Source organism: Chiloscyllium punctatum, chromosome X (assembly GCF_047496795.1).
Source record: "Chiloscyllium punctatum isolate Juve2018m chromosome X, sChiPun1.3, whole genome shotgun sequence".
In the NCBI taxonomy this organism is placed as follows: Eukaryota; Metazoa; Chordata; class Chondrichthyes; order Orectolobiformes; family Hemiscylliidae; genus Chiloscyllium; species Chiloscyllium punctatum.
Window position 1 is genome coordinate 17,229,302 of NC_092791.1, and position 16,346 is coordinate 17,245,647.

The 16,346-nt window shown below is 43.7% G+C and overlaps 1 protein-coding gene across 4 annotated transcripts in view; it reads left to right on the forward strand.

Annotated features, from left to right (window-relative positions):
- The window catches only part of LOC140471339 (cytoplasmic dynein 1 intermediate chain 2-like), a 61,334-nt gene that overhangs the window by 1,719 nt on the left and 43,269 nt on the right, over positions 1-16,346 (forward strand). For all 4 annotated transcript variants that reach the window (XM_072567356.1, XM_072567358.1, XM_072567357.1 and 1 more), the window contains exons 2-3: positions 7,034-7,151; positions 11,426-11,543. In XM_072567356.1, coding sequence (XP_072423457.1) covers positions 7,044-7,151; positions 11,426-11,543 — 226 coding nt within the window. In that variant the 5' untranslated portion in view covers positions 7,034-7,043. The remainder of the gene's footprint in view (positions 1-7,033; positions 7,152-11,425; positions 11,544-16,346) is intronic.

A 16,346-nucleotide genomic window follows, 5' to 3' on the forward strand; every position in this document is an offset into this window, starting at 1 on the left:
CTTCCCATATATTGATTGGAAGCTCTTTAGATCAAGTAGATTGGATGGGGCGGTGTTTGTGCAGTGTGTCCAGGAAGCTTTTCTAACGCAGTATGTAGATTGTCCAACCAGAGGGGAGGCCATATTGGATTTGGTACTCGGTAATGAACCGGGAGAAGTGGTGGGCTTGTTAGTGGGTGAACATTTTGGTGATGGCGACCACAATTCTGTGACTTTCACCTTGGTTATGGAGAGAGATAGGTGCGCACAACAAGGAAGTTTTTACAATTGGGGGAAGGGAAATTACGATGCTGTAAGACAGGATTTGAGGAGCATACGTTGGGAGCATAGGCTGTCAGGGAAGGATGTGGTGGAAATGTGGGACTTTTTCAAGGAGCAGATACGACGTGTCCTTGATATGTATGTACCGATCAGGCAGGAAAGAAATGGTCGTGTGAGGGAGCCTTGGTTGACGAGGGAGGTTGAATGTCTAGTAAAGAGGAAGAAGGAGGCTTACATAAGGTTGAGGAAACAAGGTTCAGACAGAGCAGTGGAGGGATACAGGATAGCCAGAAGGGACCTGAAGAAAGGGATTAGGAGAGCTAAGAGAGGGCATGAAAAATCCCTGGCGGATAGGATCAAAGATAACCCCAAGGCATTCTATGCGTATGTGAGAAACCTGAGAATGACGAGAACGAGGGTAGGTCCGATCAAGGACAGTGGTGGGAGACTGTGTATTGAGTCGGAAGAGATAGGAGAGGTCTTGAACAAGTACTTCTCTTCAGTATTTACGAACGAGAGGGACCGTATTGTTGAAGAGGAGAGTGTGAAACGGACTGATAAGCTAGAAGAGATACCTGTTAGGAAGGAAGATGTGTTGGACATTTTGAACAACTTGAGGATAGACAAGTCCCCCGGGCCTGACGGGATATATCCTAGGATTATGTGGGAAGCAAGAGAGGAAATTGCAGTACCGTTGGCAATGATCTTCTCGTCTTCACTGGCAACGGGGGTGGTACCAGGGGACTGGAGAGTAGCGAATGTTGTGCCCCTGTTCAAAAAAGGGAATAGGGATAACCCCGGGAATTACAGGCCAGTTAGTCTTACTTCTGTGGTAGGCAAAGTAATGGAAAGGGTACTGAGGGATAGGATTTACGAGTATCTGGAAAGACACTGCTTGATTCGGGACGGCCAGCACGGATTTGTGAAGGGTAGGTCTTGCCTTACAAGTCTTATTGAATTCTTCGAGGAGGTGACCAAGCATGTGGATGAGGGTAGAGCAGTGGATGTAGTGTACATGGATTTTAGTAAGGCATTTGATAAGGTTCCCCATGGTAGGCTTATGCGGAAAGTCAGGAGGCATGGGATAGAGGGAAATTTGGCCAATTGGATAGAAAACTGGCTAACCAGTCGAAGTCAGAGAGTGGTGGTAGATGGTAAATATTCAGCATGGAGTCCAGTTACAAGTGGAGTTCCGCAGGGATCAGTTCTGGGTCCTCTGCTGTTTGTAATTTTTATTAATGACTTAGAGGAGGGAGTCGAAGGGTGGGTCAGTAAATTTGCAGATGATACAAAGATAGGTGGAGTTGTGGACAGTGAGGAGGGCTGTTGTCGGCTGCAGAGGGACTTAGATATGATGCAGAGCTGGGCTGAGGAGTGGCAGATGGAGTTCAACCCTGCCAAGTGTGAGGTTGTCCATTTTGGAAGAACAAATAAGAATGCGGAATACAGGGTTAATGGTAGGGTTCTTGGTCAGGTGGAGGAACAGAGGGATCTTGGGGTCTATGTACATAGATCTTTGAAGGTTGCCACTCAGGTGGATAGAGTTTGTAAGAAGGCCTATGGAGTATTATCGTTCATTAGCAGAGGGATTGAATTCAAGAGTCGTGAGGTGATGTTGCAGCTGTACAGGACTTTGGTTAGGCCACATTTGGAGTACTGTGTGCAGTTCTGGTCGCCTCACTTTAGGAAAGATGTGGAAGCTTTGGAGAGGGTGCAGAGAAGATTTACCAGGATGTTGCCTGGAATGGAGAGTAGGTCGTACGAGGATAGGTTGAGAGTTCTCGGCCTTTTCTCGTTGGAACGGCGAAGGATGAGGGGTGGCTTGATCGAGGTTTATAAGATGATCAGAGGAATAGATAGAGTAGACAGTCAGAAACTTTTTCCCCGGGTACAACAGAGTGTTACAAGGGGACATAAATTTAAGGTGAAGGGTGGAAGGTATAGGGGAGATGTCAGGGATGGGTTCTTTACACAGAGAGTGGTGGGGGCATGGAATGCGCTGCCCGAGGGAGTGGTAGAGTCAGATTCATTGGCGACCTTTAAGCGGCATTTGGATAGGTACATGGATGGGTGCTTAATCTAGGATAGAAGTTCGGCACAACATCGTGGGCCGAAGGGCCTGTTCTGTGCTGTATTGTTCTATGTTCTATGTTCTATGTTTAACAGATGTTCTTAATAACTTAGGTTGCAATAAAATGGTTTCTCAATGCAAATAACATACAAAATGGCTTCTAGGCTGCAAATTGACAATTCTGCTAAAGCTGCATAAAACATCCTTTCAGTTACTAACTGCTAATTCTGCTGTAGCTGCATAATCGACTAACCACAGTCTCCTTCAACAGAGATTAACAGACAACGCTCCCTTTACTGCATAGAAATAACTAGACTAGATAAATCATTCCTGGCCACCTAACTGACCTTTAGATGCAGGTGCAATGGCTCGGTTAGTGAGATAAGGTGGCCTGACTGTTGGAAATCAATGTTGGTTCCCAGGAAATATCTTTGGACCAAGTAGCTGTCAAATAAAGCAGTGTCGTGTATTGATTGGTAATAGCCTGAATGTACTAGCGATAGTGTTCTGTACCTTTCTTTAAGAAAAGTATAAAAATGTCTTTGTTTTAAGCTATGTGCACAGCTCCTCTGAGGAACATGGAAATGTATAACTTCTGTGTTTCCGGACGACCTGTACCTGGCTGTATGAAGAAATAAAGAATGAAGTCTTAAAGAACCAGACTGACTGTGAGTGCTTATTGTTCAATCACAGAACAGTGGGGGGGGTCCAGATCTTCATACTGACCCTCTGACAGTGAGGCATTCCCTCAGCGCCGGCACTCCCTCAGTGTCGACCTTCTGACAGCACAGTGTTCCGACCTCAGGCTTCTCATTTTGTCATTTACAATACAAGCTCCCTTTGGCATTCAGGACTAGTTATAACTCCATAAGCCAATCAACTTCCTGTTGCCATTGCAGTCTGTCTTTTTGCCAAAGCCCTAGTGCTGTGCTGCTTATTTACATCTTCCTCCACTGGGCAGTGTAAACACGATTTTGAGTGTTCAGTGACTTCTTTTTGAAAGTATATCAATTTGCTTAGTCAATTCCTCTGTTCTTTGTAAAATGGTCCTTTTCCCAATTTAGTCCACAGTCCATTATCGTGAAAATAAAATTGTATTTTTGACACAAGGCAATTTTCAAACTTGGTTCTACAGATCACTGACCTCTCCTTGTGGATTCTGACTGTATTCAGTTTCAAAGCAGCATCAAGAAAACACACTCAGACTTATGATAACAAAAGATCAATGAAATTCACTGAGCATTGCCCATATACAAATAAGATCAGTCATCTACTGTAGATGTATTTATATCTTGCACAAAGCCCTTAATTTATAAGCTAAAAGCCTGAGCTTCTCAGGATCCTGTTAAAAGGAAGTAAAAGCAAATAAAATGCTGTGGATGCTGTAGACAAGAAATGGAAACAGAAGTTGCTGGAGAAACTAAGCAAGCGTGGCACCATCTGTAGAGAGAGAGAAACAGCTAACCTTTCAACTCAAACATGATTCTTCAGAACTGATTTTAAAAAAGACTTAAGATTGTTAAATGTGAATAGCATTTTGCTTATTTAGAACATGATTTAGCATTTTATTACAGGCCTCAGGATGCAGTCACAGTCTTTGCTTGAATGGCAAAATATGGAAAAGGCAGGACAGGCTGTGAAATGAAATAAATATCAATCAGAGAGACAACCTCTTCAGAGACAGAGTTACAAATCTGGGGGAGGACAGACGGACAGACAGACAGACAGAGAGAGGGGAGGGGGGGTGGGGAATGTATGATGATTGTAACGAGGTATACCAGGTGGGTCTCCTAGAATGACTTCCCTGATTGGGGCTGTTAATCTGGTTCAATCAGGGAGCCTTGGCTGACATATGAACAGGAGTGTCAGAGGTTCTGCTCACTCTGAGGGAGCTGAATAGGTGTCAGTGACTTCCCATGTGTAAATAAAGGGTGATGTGGTGACAAGATCCTGGCCTCCGTGGAGTTATTTCAGTGGCAAAGAGAGAAAAGCACGCTCCTGAAGAGATTTACTCACAACAATTGTTGTGTTGGTGTAAACATTTCTGGCAAGCTTGACACGTTCTATCCTGCCATCGAAGACTGGGCCCAGTATCTGGAAAGAATGTGTTATTTTTTTCTGGGCAGATGAAAAGCAACGAGTAATTCTCCTGACAGCTTGTGGACCTGCAGCTTTTTCAGTTATTAGGAGCTTAACCTTCCCTGAGGCACCAGACACTAAAACCTTTGGTGGACTTAGTTAAGTAATATTAAGATCTAAGCCACCTCTAATTCTGAGAGGCTGTTAATTTTACTCAGCAATTTGTGAACCAGGGGAATCCTTATTGGGATTTGTGACTAGGTTACAGTGACTGGCAGAAGCATGTAACTTTGGTTTAACCCTTAATGAGATACTAAGAGACCCCATTTGATATATAGGATTCGTGATGTAACCATGTAAGAGCATCTACTAGCTGAAGCTCAACTGGACTTCATACAGGCACGACAACTGGCTTTATCATTGGAGAATGTGGCAAGTGGAGCAAATGATTTGCAGGGTATTCCAAAGGAAGTGGACACCCTCGCCAATCTGAGCTTGGGGAACACCACTTGAGTGAAGTCAATAGTAATGAGGTCAGCCAAGTAGACCTGGGTGGACCAGGGCTGTTAACCTGTCCAGTCAGGGAGCCCTGGCAGACAGACATAAACAGGAGTGTCAGAGCTTCTGCTCACTAAGAGCTGGCTCGGAGGGAGCTAGGTCAGTGTCAGGGACTTCCCATATGTTAATAAAGGGTGATTTGGTGACAGAATACTGACCTCTATGGAGTTATTTCAGAGTGGAAGACTTCCAGGTGGTGGTTTGCTCTGATTACTTAAGCAGCTGAAAATACCACACCTGTCAAATCACAGAACCAGCAACCCTCTTTCTCTTATACCCTTACCTGTGAAAGCAACTCCAGTAAGTCAGCAGTGGTAGCTCTCAAAGCTGCTGAGCCATTTCTGCAATCTCCAAGCTTTTACTTCAGACAATATGACGTCTGAACTTTAAAGGCCTGCATAGAACAATCGAGACTGACCTTGATTTGGTGTTTCTCAGTATTGCTTTAATAATCTTTGTCTGTAAATAGTGTGTGCGCGTGGCATAGTTTCTTTCAAAACCTTCACAGCAATGCAAGAGTGTGAAAAACAAACCTACCTTTCGTTTCCTATATAAAAGGTTTGCTGCTGGATTGTTTGAACTTGACTCACTCACCCCACAGGCACAAAATACACACAACCACGCGCAAATACAGTGATCATGGCAACCTTGAGGAAGTCCCTTGAAACTCTGTGACGGCCTCAACCATCTCTTAGGACATGTTTGAAAACTTAATTTTTGCAAAAATGGAAGAGGAAAGACTAGTGCATGAGGAACAGAGAGAAGACAGAGGAGTTTAAGACTGGGATAGGTGTCCTGGCTAATATCCCTCAATCAGCATCACAAGAAACAGATGATCTGGTAGTTATTACACAGACTGCAATTTGGCTGTTGTATTTCCAAATTACAACAGTGATTCCACTTCAAAAATATGTCGTAGGCTGTTCAGCCTCTCAAGCCTGTTCTGGCATTCACTGAGGTCATGGTTGATCTGTAGCCTGATTCCATATACCTGCCTTTGGTCCATTTCCCTTAATACCTTTGAACAAGGGTGGCACGGTGGCACAGTGGTTAGCACTGCTGCCTCACAGCGCCAGAGACCCGGGTTCAATTCCTGCCTCAGGCGACTGACTGTGTGGAGTTTGCACATTCTCCCCGTGTCTGCGTGGGTTTCCTCCGGGTGCTCCGGTTTCCTCCCACAGTCCAAAGATGTGCAGGTTAGGTGAATTGGCCATGCGAAATTGCCGGTAGTGTTAGGTAAGGGGTAAATGTTGGGGTATGGGTGGGTTGCGCTTCGGTGGGTCAGTGTGGACTTGTTGGGCCGAAGGGCCTGTTTCCACGCTGTAATCTAATCTAATCTAATCTAATCTAATCAAAAAATTATTTATCTACAATTTGAAATTAATGTCCTTGCCTGTAAAGCACTTTGGGGACACCATAAGGCCATGAAATGTACTGTAGAAATATACATTCTTTCTACCACGTCAAAATGACTAAATCCTGTAGGCTGTCTTACCTTAGACAGGAGGGAGTTACATCATGGAACCTGGGCAAGGCCTTTGTGGGGAGCATGAAGATGCCACCTTAATGCTGTAGGCATTGAAAGGATGAGACTGTGCCATTGAAACCATAACAGCTTGTGGAAACATTTACTAGTTTCTCTGCTTCCTTTCTAAGGAAGAGAAAAGATTAGTACAAGAGGAACCGAGAGATGACAGGAATTTAAGACTGGGAAGGGTGTCCTGGCTAATATCCCTCAATCAGCATCACAAGAAACAGTTAATCTGGTAATTATTACACAATACGTAGCACAATTGCAAGGATGAAGTTGAGTTCAAAACTCGAGACTTGCTGGGCTCAGACATAGGTTTTTAGTAACTTGATTGTATCTTTATGTTCATTCGACATGAAGACCAGTGTTGCCGCCAGGATGATGCATGTGGTGCACCAGTGGTGGCCACACGGGGAAATGTATGTTGTTGTCTTCGCTATTGTCTGCCAAGACCACAAACCTCACCAGAGTTTGCCGTAGAGAAAACTTTGATTTTTTTATTATCTTGCTGAGACCATTTCTTTCTATTTCAGGTGCTCTACCATGGCAGACAAGAGTGAACTCAAAGCTGAGCTGGAGCGCAAAAAGCTACGATTGGCACAGATCAGAGAAGAAAAGAAGAGAAAAGAGGAGGAGAAGAAAAGAAAGGATGTGAGTCTGCATATTAACCAAAGCAGTGCCGTTTATGTTTGAGAATACCCTCAATAAAGTTGGAGAGAGTAATATTCTGCTCAGGCCAGACACACGTTAGAGCTATCTTCTATTACCTTGATGCATTTCCAAAGCATCTTTGCAATCTGTGTGAAGGATGCCTTGTGAGAAAGGGACACAATAATGATTGTTTTTAATCTGTATTAAGAAGTGGAAACATCAGATTGCCAATAATAGCCTGGAATGAGGGGATCATAGAATACTTTTAAGATAGTTTCTTTGTGCAGCACGTTCTGGAATCAGCCAGAAAGTAGCTTATATTAAATTTGGTATTGCGTAATGTGCTAGGATTAATTCCTGACCTCGGAGTAAGGGCAAATCTAGGCAGGAGTGACCACATTATGATTGAAATTTATATCCAGTTTGAAAGGGAGAAAACTGGGTCTTGGATTAGTATTTTTAAATTTAAGGACAACTATGTGGTCATGAAAGCTGAGCTCAGTGAAATAGGCTCGACTAGCAGATCAATAGAGAAGCAGTAGTAGACAATTAAAGGGCTATTTCATAATGCACAACATGTGTATTCCTGCTAGAAAGGAAAATTCTAAATAGAAGACCTGCCGTCCATGGTTAGCTAAAGAAGTTGGGGAAAAGATAGAGTTTGAAAAAGCATGTAACTGCAATGCTGACTGGTAGGTTAGCTCAGTTGGCTGGACAGTTAGTTTGAGTGATGGCAAAAGTTTGAGTTCAATTCTTGTGACTGACTGACAGGTTACTACAAAGGTTGTGCCTTCTCAACCTCTCATCTTGCCTGAGGCATGGTGACCCTCCACATTAGAGCTATCAGGCACCAGTCACCTCTGTCGCTAATAAAAGAGCAGCCTTTTGATCCTCTGCGACTCTGGCGAATTTGCCTCTACCTAAGTTCATGACCTCTACCATTTGGAAGGATAAAGCAAGCAGACACCAAGAACTCAAATATATCTACAGATTTTACTACTGCTAAGGATACATGTCATCAGTCGAACAACTGTAGTCTCCGGTTAAAACTTAACAGCTCAAAGGTTCCATGGACTTTTTAAACTGTATATTCTTGACCTTTCTTTTTCAATTGGACACTCTCCCCATTTTAAACGTGATGCCAATGTTAGTGTATTTGATGTGTTTTATTACTTTTTTTTTCCTCTAGTTTGGTAAGTAGCAAAATTGCTCTTCTCTTGATTCGTGATGCTTGTCCAGTTGTGAACAAGTTTTGATTGGAGTGTGATATGTCTGTACGCTGGAAAGAATTGAAGATCTTTGTTGCAGTCAAAAGAGCAGCTTAAAAAGAGTGGAACCAATTCATTCCTCATTTAGTTGTAACATTATCAATGGCTGCCTCCTGTGCTCTGATTCTACAATGAGGGAGTGATTTGCCTTTTTTCTTGCACAGTCAAATCTAGTGGGTTCAGTCTGCCTATTGCGGTTCAAGTTTGAGGTTGGTGTGTAAAATTTGAGTGAAAGTAACTACCCTTAAGGAGGGAAAATAGAAGTGTTTGCATTTTGTGGAGAGTGAGAACTGTTAAAATTTGTGGAAAAGCTCTTCCTTCATTGCAATTAATATTTTGGTAATGTGCTGCAAACCAATGCTGTTGGACTATTAAAGGCTTTGACAATTCTTTATATCTGACACGTAGGCAACCAGTGTGCGAGTTTCTTATGTTTGGAGACAGCATTGGTGTAGAGAGTACAGGAAAGACAAATAATGTAGCCAACGATTTTCAGAAGGATTCCAAACAAGTATGCAATTGGGCAAACAAATTACAACCGTTTGCATTTAAATAGCATCTTTAACATAAGAAAACACCCCCATCCACCTGACAGGAGCATTATAAAACAAAATTAGTCACCAAGCCACACAATCAGATATAAGGGCAGCAGGCCAAAAATTTGGTTAGGGATTGTCTCCTCCTTTCAGATGCTCCTTTAAAGCCAATGAGGTGAAAACAAAGAGATTAAGAAAACAGAGAGATTGAGGCCTAGCCACCAATGGTAGCTGCTCAAAAGATGGATTTAGAGGAGTGCAGAGATCGCAGTGGATTCTGGGATTGGAAGAGGTTGCAGCAGTAGAGAGATTTTAATTATAAAATTAAGGTGTTTGTTAACCAAAAATCAATGAAGGTCAGCAAGCAAAGGGGTTGACAGGTGAACGGGATTTGGTACAATCTAAGACTGGTAACAGAGTTGTGGAGAACCTCCAGTTTATAGAGCATAGAATGTGGAAGGCCAGTCGGGGTTATGTAAGACTTGTCATGTCTATATGTCACCAAGACATGACTGATGTAGATGAGGCAGTGGAGGAGAATTGCCAAGCCCAGCATGTAAACAAACTGCTTGAAGAAATAGCTCTCTTAAAAGTAACTTTTCGATCAGTAACCTGTGACATAGAAATTCCTAAGAAGAAGAGGAGGAGACCCAGGAGGATCTGAATAGAAGAACGAAAGCTGCCTGGTTTTGAAATAAGGGTGGTTTTGTAAATCTTAATTGGGAGTTTTATCGGACTACTATTATAGAAGGGAAGGTAACAGATAGGTTAGATTAAGGAGTGGTAAGTAGTTATTAGTTAATTATTCTCTGTTATACTTTAATAAATAAAGTTGTTAATTTTTACTTTAAATAGTTGTTGGCCACTTGAATCTTTACAGATTACTGCACGGGATAAATCTTTGCTGTGTTGTTGATTTTAAATTAAGCAGGAGGGTTTGCCCCATGTCGTAACAATAGGATAAGCAACATGAGAATAAACTGAAAGAAACTGAGGGGAAGGTGTGGAATGAACTTCCTGAAGAAGTGTTAGATGCAGGTACAGTTATGACGTTTAAAAGGCATTTGGATAAGGACATGAATTGGAAATATTTGGAGGGATATGGGCCATGAGCAGGCAGTGGGACGAGCTTAGTTTGGGATTATGTTCAATATTGCCTGGTTGGACCTTGGGGTCTGTTTCCATGCTGTATGATTATATGACTGTATGACAGGGAACTTGAGGACTAGCTTCACAAGCTATTGGTGGGAATGTAGACTTGTATGTGCAGTGACTTCATGTAAAATATGTGGATGATTTCGTGGGAATGTGAGAAAATACACTTCAATCAAAATTAGTTTTTTTAGATTCAAAGCTACATTTCGGTTTTATCAGGTGATGGTGGTAACTGGGAGAATGGTGCTCATCTTTCATGAACATCATCCTATCTGTATTGCGCATTGTGTGTATGAGTGTGGTAAATCTTACTCTGAGCCAGGAACTACATCCAGTATTGATCAAGAAAATTAAGGCCAGGATTACAGCGAAAGGAGATTCTCTCATTGTAATTGAAAGCCTTATGAATCACATTTTGTATCTGAGGGAGGATTTGAAATCCTTTGTGGAAGTCTCATTTTGCAAAGGTTTGAGTGTTGGATTTATTTGTGAATGGAGAAATAGGATGACCAGTGAGAACCAGTTAACAGCCAATCTATTTCATATTGATAGTGATTAAGATTAATTCTCATCATTTTTATGGATAACTACTCAGCAAAAAAAGCCAATTTACAGTCAAGCTTGATTTCATCTTGTATGACGTGAGGGCAAATGCTCTGTGTCCAAGGGATAGATGAAGGTACAGGCTTTGTGATGTGCTCACTTATCCTGGGAACACTTGACTCTGTTCTCCACAAATGTCTCAACTGCTTCATGACAGAAGTGACTCCATTGGTGTCTTCCAGACTTATATAAAACAGTCTGAAAGCCAAGCTCTGAAGATGTATTCCAACGCACAGGTAAAAACAACCATGGACAGACCCAACTGGTGAAGTCTCTGTCATCAAGGTTAAGTGACTTGCCTCCAATTTACTGTTGATGTTTGTTTACCTTCAATATATGTTTGTAACAGTAACATTAAACTTGAATGTTAAAACATCAACCACGATGCTGTACCATTTGGAGTAACTTCTTTTGCAATCTCTGATAAAAGATGTAAGTTTAATTTTTCAGTTTTCCAATTAAGGAGTTTGCCATGTGCAGAGTGAGGAGTTTTCGCGAGAGACAACTAGGATACAATTTAAATTTTTTATGTGTGCATTTAACTTAGTATTGTAAGTAAAATGCAGTGCTGTTGATAAAATGATTTCTGTTTGGAAAAAAGTTACATCTTTCCTGGCTTTGATTCCAGATGAAGAATAGTGCAGGATATGTGGATCTGTTTGTGAGATGCAATAAAAACCTCCAGCAGTGAATCCTGTGAAACTGCTTTCAGGGTGACTTCAAGAAAGAGACGACTTCTGCTTCACAGGATGAGCTGGATCTTGAGAGAAAGCGTAAAGAGACTGAGGCACTACTTCAGAGCATTGGCATAACTACGGAGCCTTCCATGGGTGAGTCTAAAATTGGATGCTCAAGTTCTCATTATAACTGATAGATTGAAATAATGTCTTTACATGGTTACCAACAGCAAAATTTATTCAGTTTGGTTGACCAGAATAATGTTTTGTTCTGTTCAGTTGTTATTCTTTCTGCCGCATTATCCCTCTGGGAATATGGAAGAAATAACTTTTCAGTTTCTGTAGTAGAACAGAAATGACAGTTTTTAATGGGCCTCAGATCACAGGCACACCACTAATTTTCAGCACTGGGTGTTTGCTTTGTTTCAGGATCAAATACAGCATCTTTTCTGTTGTAGTTACATTTGTGAAAATATTGATATGGAGACGTCCAACAATACTTTAGAATAATTTAAGAAGTTTGAAAAACAAATTAAGGGGAACTGCATTTAGCAGTTTTGGAGCCAAACAAATGGTCAGGCCACAATGAAATGTATACTGAGCTGCTCAAGCAAGCAGAATAGAACGAATAGAGGCTCTGACTATCATTTTCTAATCCTCTCTGGTACCTGGCATGATGCCAGAGGACTGTAACAGTGTTTCATTGTTTAAAAAGGGAAGATGGAAAAGTCTTTATCATTACAGGTCAGATAGTGAACAAATAACTGGAAACATTCTTAGACATTATAAATTGTCATTTGGTGAGGCCCAAAAGCATCAAAAATAGCATGAACTTGTTGAAGAAAAATTGTCCAGCTAACTTGATGGACTTTTTTTGAACAGTAACAAGGAGGGTCAATGAAGATAGTGCAGATAACTACTTGCAGTTTAGCAAGGCTTTTGACAAGGTCCCATTTGGCGGACTGGTCAGAAAAGTTAAAGTTTGAACAAACGAGGCATGGGTTAGATGAGAGGAAGGCAGATCGTGCAGAGCCTCTGTGGCCATTCCTCTTCCTAACCAATATACTATTTTGGATACTATTGGGGGAGATGACTGCTTATCCCTGCACAATGGCAGCCAACTTCATGGCACCATGGGTGGGTATGCTACACAAGAGGAGAGGAAGCAAAAAGGCAGGGCTATAGTGGTATGGGATACAATTTTAAATGAAGAGACAGGCTTTTTGTATGGCTGCAAAAGAAACTCCAGGATGGTGTGCTGCGTCGCTGATGTCACTGGCTGCAGGGCATCTTGAAGTGGTAGGACAAACAGAGAGAGATTGTGGTACATATTGGTATCAATGACATAGGTCAGAAAAGGGATGAGGTCTTGAAGGCAGAATATAGGGAGTTAGGAAGTAGATTGAAAGCAGAACCCAAAAGGTGGTAGTCTCTGAATTACTTCTGCTGCCATGGTCGAATAAGTACAGGAATAAGAGGTTGGTCCAGATAAATGCATGGCTGGAGAAATGGTGCAGGTGGGAGGGCTTTATATTTCTAGGATATTGGGACCATTTTTAAGCGGGCGGGTGCGATGGGACCAGTATAAGGCAGATGGTTTGCTTCTGAACTGGAATAGGATCAGCGGATAAAGGGGCCGCAGTGGTAGTCTGGCGCACTGACCTCTACACCACTGAAGCCAAACGCCAACTCGAGGATACCTCTTCCTACTACCCCCTCAACCATGACCCCACCCTCCATCACCAAACTATCATCTCCCAGACCATACAGAACCTCATCACCTCAGGAGATCTCCCACCCACAGCTTCCAACCTCATAGTCCGGGAACCCCGCACTTCCTGGTTCTACCTCCTTCCCAAGATCCACAAGCCTGACCACCCTGGCCGACCCATTGTCTCAGCATGTTCCTGCCCCACTGAACTCATCTCTACCTACCGCGACACTGTCCTATCCCCCTCCTAGTCCAGGAACTCCCCACATACGTTCAAGACACCACCCACGCCCTCCACCTCCTCCAAGACTTCCATTTCCCCGGCCCCCAACGCCTCATCTTCACCATGGATATCCAATCCCTCTACACTTCCACCCGCCATGACTAGGGCCTCCAAGCCCTCCGTTTTTTTCTCTCCAGACGTCCCCAACAGTATCCATCCACCGACACTCTCATTCGTTTGGCCGAACTGGTCCTCACCCTTAACAATTTCTCCTTTGAATCCTCCCACTTCCTCCAGACCAAAGGGATAGCCATGGGCACACGTATGGGCCCCAGCTATGCCTGTCTCTTTTGGCTACGTAGAGCAGTTGATCTTCCGTAATTACACCGGCACCACTCCCCACCTCTTCCTCTGCTACATTGATGACTGCATTGGCGTCATCCCGTGCTCCCGCGAGGAGGTTGAGCAATTCATCAACTTCACCAACACATTCCACCCTGACCTTAAATTTACCTGGACCATCTTTGACACCTCCCTCCCTTTCCTAGATCTCTCCATCTCCATTAATGACGACCGACTTGACACTGACATTTTTTACAAACCCACCGACTCCCATAGCTACCTGGATTACACCTCTTCCCACCCTATCTCTTGCAAAAATGCCATCCCGTATTCCCAATTTCTCCGCCTCCGCCTTATCTGCACCCAGGAGGACCAGTTCCACCACAGAACACACCAGATGGCCTCCTTTAGAGACCGCAATTTCCCTTCCCACGTGGTTAAAGATGCCCTCCAACGCATCTCGTCCACATCCCACACCTCCGCCCTCAGACCCCACCCCTCCAACCGTAACAAGGACAGAACGCCCCTGGTGCTCATCTTCCACCCTACCAACCTTCGCATAAACCAAATCATCCGCCGACATTTCCGCCACCTCCAAAAAGACCCCACCACCAGGGATATATTTCCCTCCCCACCCCTTTCCGCCTTCCACAAAGACTGTTCCCTCCGTGACAACCTGGTCAGGTCCACGCCCCTCTACAACCCACCCTCCCATCCTGGCACCTTCCCCTTCCACCGCAGGAACTGTAAAACCTGCGCCCACACCACCTCCCTCACCTCTGTCCAAGGCCCTAAAGGAGCCTTCCACATCCATCAAAGTTTTACTTGCACATCCACTAATATCATTTATTGTATCCGTTGCTCCCGATGCAGTCTCCTCTACGTTGGGGAGACTGGGCGCCTCCTAGCAGAGCGCTTTAGAGAACATCTCCGGGACACCTACACCAATCAACCACACCGCCCCGTGGCCCAACATTTCAACTCCCCCTCCCACTCTGCCGAGGACATGGAGGTCCTGGGCCTCCTTCACCGCCGCTCCCTCACCACCAGACACCTGGAGGAAGAACGCCTCATCTTCCGTCTCGGAACACTTCAACCCCAGGGCATCAATGTGGACTTCAACAGCTTCCTCATTTCCCCTTCCCCCACCTCACCCTAGTTCCAAACTTCCAGCTCAGTAACTGTCCCCATGACTTGTCTGGACTTGTCCTACCTGCCTATCTCCTTTTCCACCTATCCACTCCACCCTCTCCTCCCTGACCTATCACCTTCATCCCCTCCCCCATTCACCTATTGTACTCTATGCTACTTTCTCCCCACCCCCACCCTCCTCTAGCTTATCTCTCCACACTTCAGGCTCTCTGTCTGTATTCCTGATGAAGGGCTTTTGCCCGAAACACCGATTTCACTGCTCCTTGGATGCTGCCTGAACTGCTGTGCTCTTCCAGCACCACTAATCCAGAATCTGGTTTCCAGCATCTGCAGTCATTGTTTTTACATCCTTACAAGAAGCTGATATTGGGGAAGGTTTAAACTTGGCAGTGAAGTTGGGATCCTGAGAGAAGGTTCAGTAGAGGGAGTTGCACAGCCAGAATTAGAAAAAACAGCAAGTGAGTAAGGAAGGCATAGGAAGTATAAGCCAGATAAGGAAAAAGGGAATTTGTCAAGGGTGGATGGTTGATTTTAATGCAAGGCACCTGACAAACAAGGTGGATTTTTCTGATTTGATGGTTGTTTCCAATGGGGTTCTGCGGGGCTCGGTACTGGATCCTTTGTTAATTTTATATTTCAGTAATTGTGACTTGAATGTTCAGAGCATGATTTAAGAAGTTTAGAAATAGTCTGAAAATTGACAGAGTGGTTGATGGTTTGGAAGAAAGCTGTGGATAGTAGGAAGATATCAATAAACTAGTGAGATGGGCATAGGATGTTGGCAGCAGTAGAGGATTTTAGTTCTGAGAAAGATTGGATCATTTTCTGATTTGAAGTAACTGGGATAACGATTAGAGTGGAGATTAATGTAAAAAGATGATGGCTCATGCTTTTTGAGGGTTTTATCATGCAGTGATAGTGACCTTAACTTAGGACCAGGCAATCCCACCTATCCCGGAGGTGGAGGTGTATGTATATAACATATCCAAACAGGCTGATTAAAAGAAGGCCCAACTACATGAATTGAGATAATTCAATTGAATTAACTCTGACTGGAATTAAATGCCTCTGTCCTAATTTGTCGGGCAGTGAACAGAATTACAGGCTGTCTGATTTCCAACCTTGAGAAGGTAATGACTTCAAGGTGAAGTCTCAGATGTGACAGGTTACGCCTGCCATTGTGAGCTGCTCTCTGTTGCTGTGTAAACTCCCACCGATTCAAACCAAGAAGAGAGCAGTGAATATGTGAAGTCGAGAAGCACTTCTGAGAAGCTGAGTGGTAATGATTGGACACTGCATCGAAGAACAGCAGCCAATGAGGGGGGGGGGGGAGGGGGTGGCATCCAAAATGGGAGTCATGCTGCAGATGTCAGAGTGCCGGTACTGGAGAAAACTGCACTTCCCAAGGAAGGCCATGCCTGACCTCTGTGTGATGTTGCAGTGTGACCTGTCACCAAAGGGTGGGCACTTCATGCCAGTGGCACTACATGTTTAGCTGTTTCCAAGGGATCCATACGATACGATATCC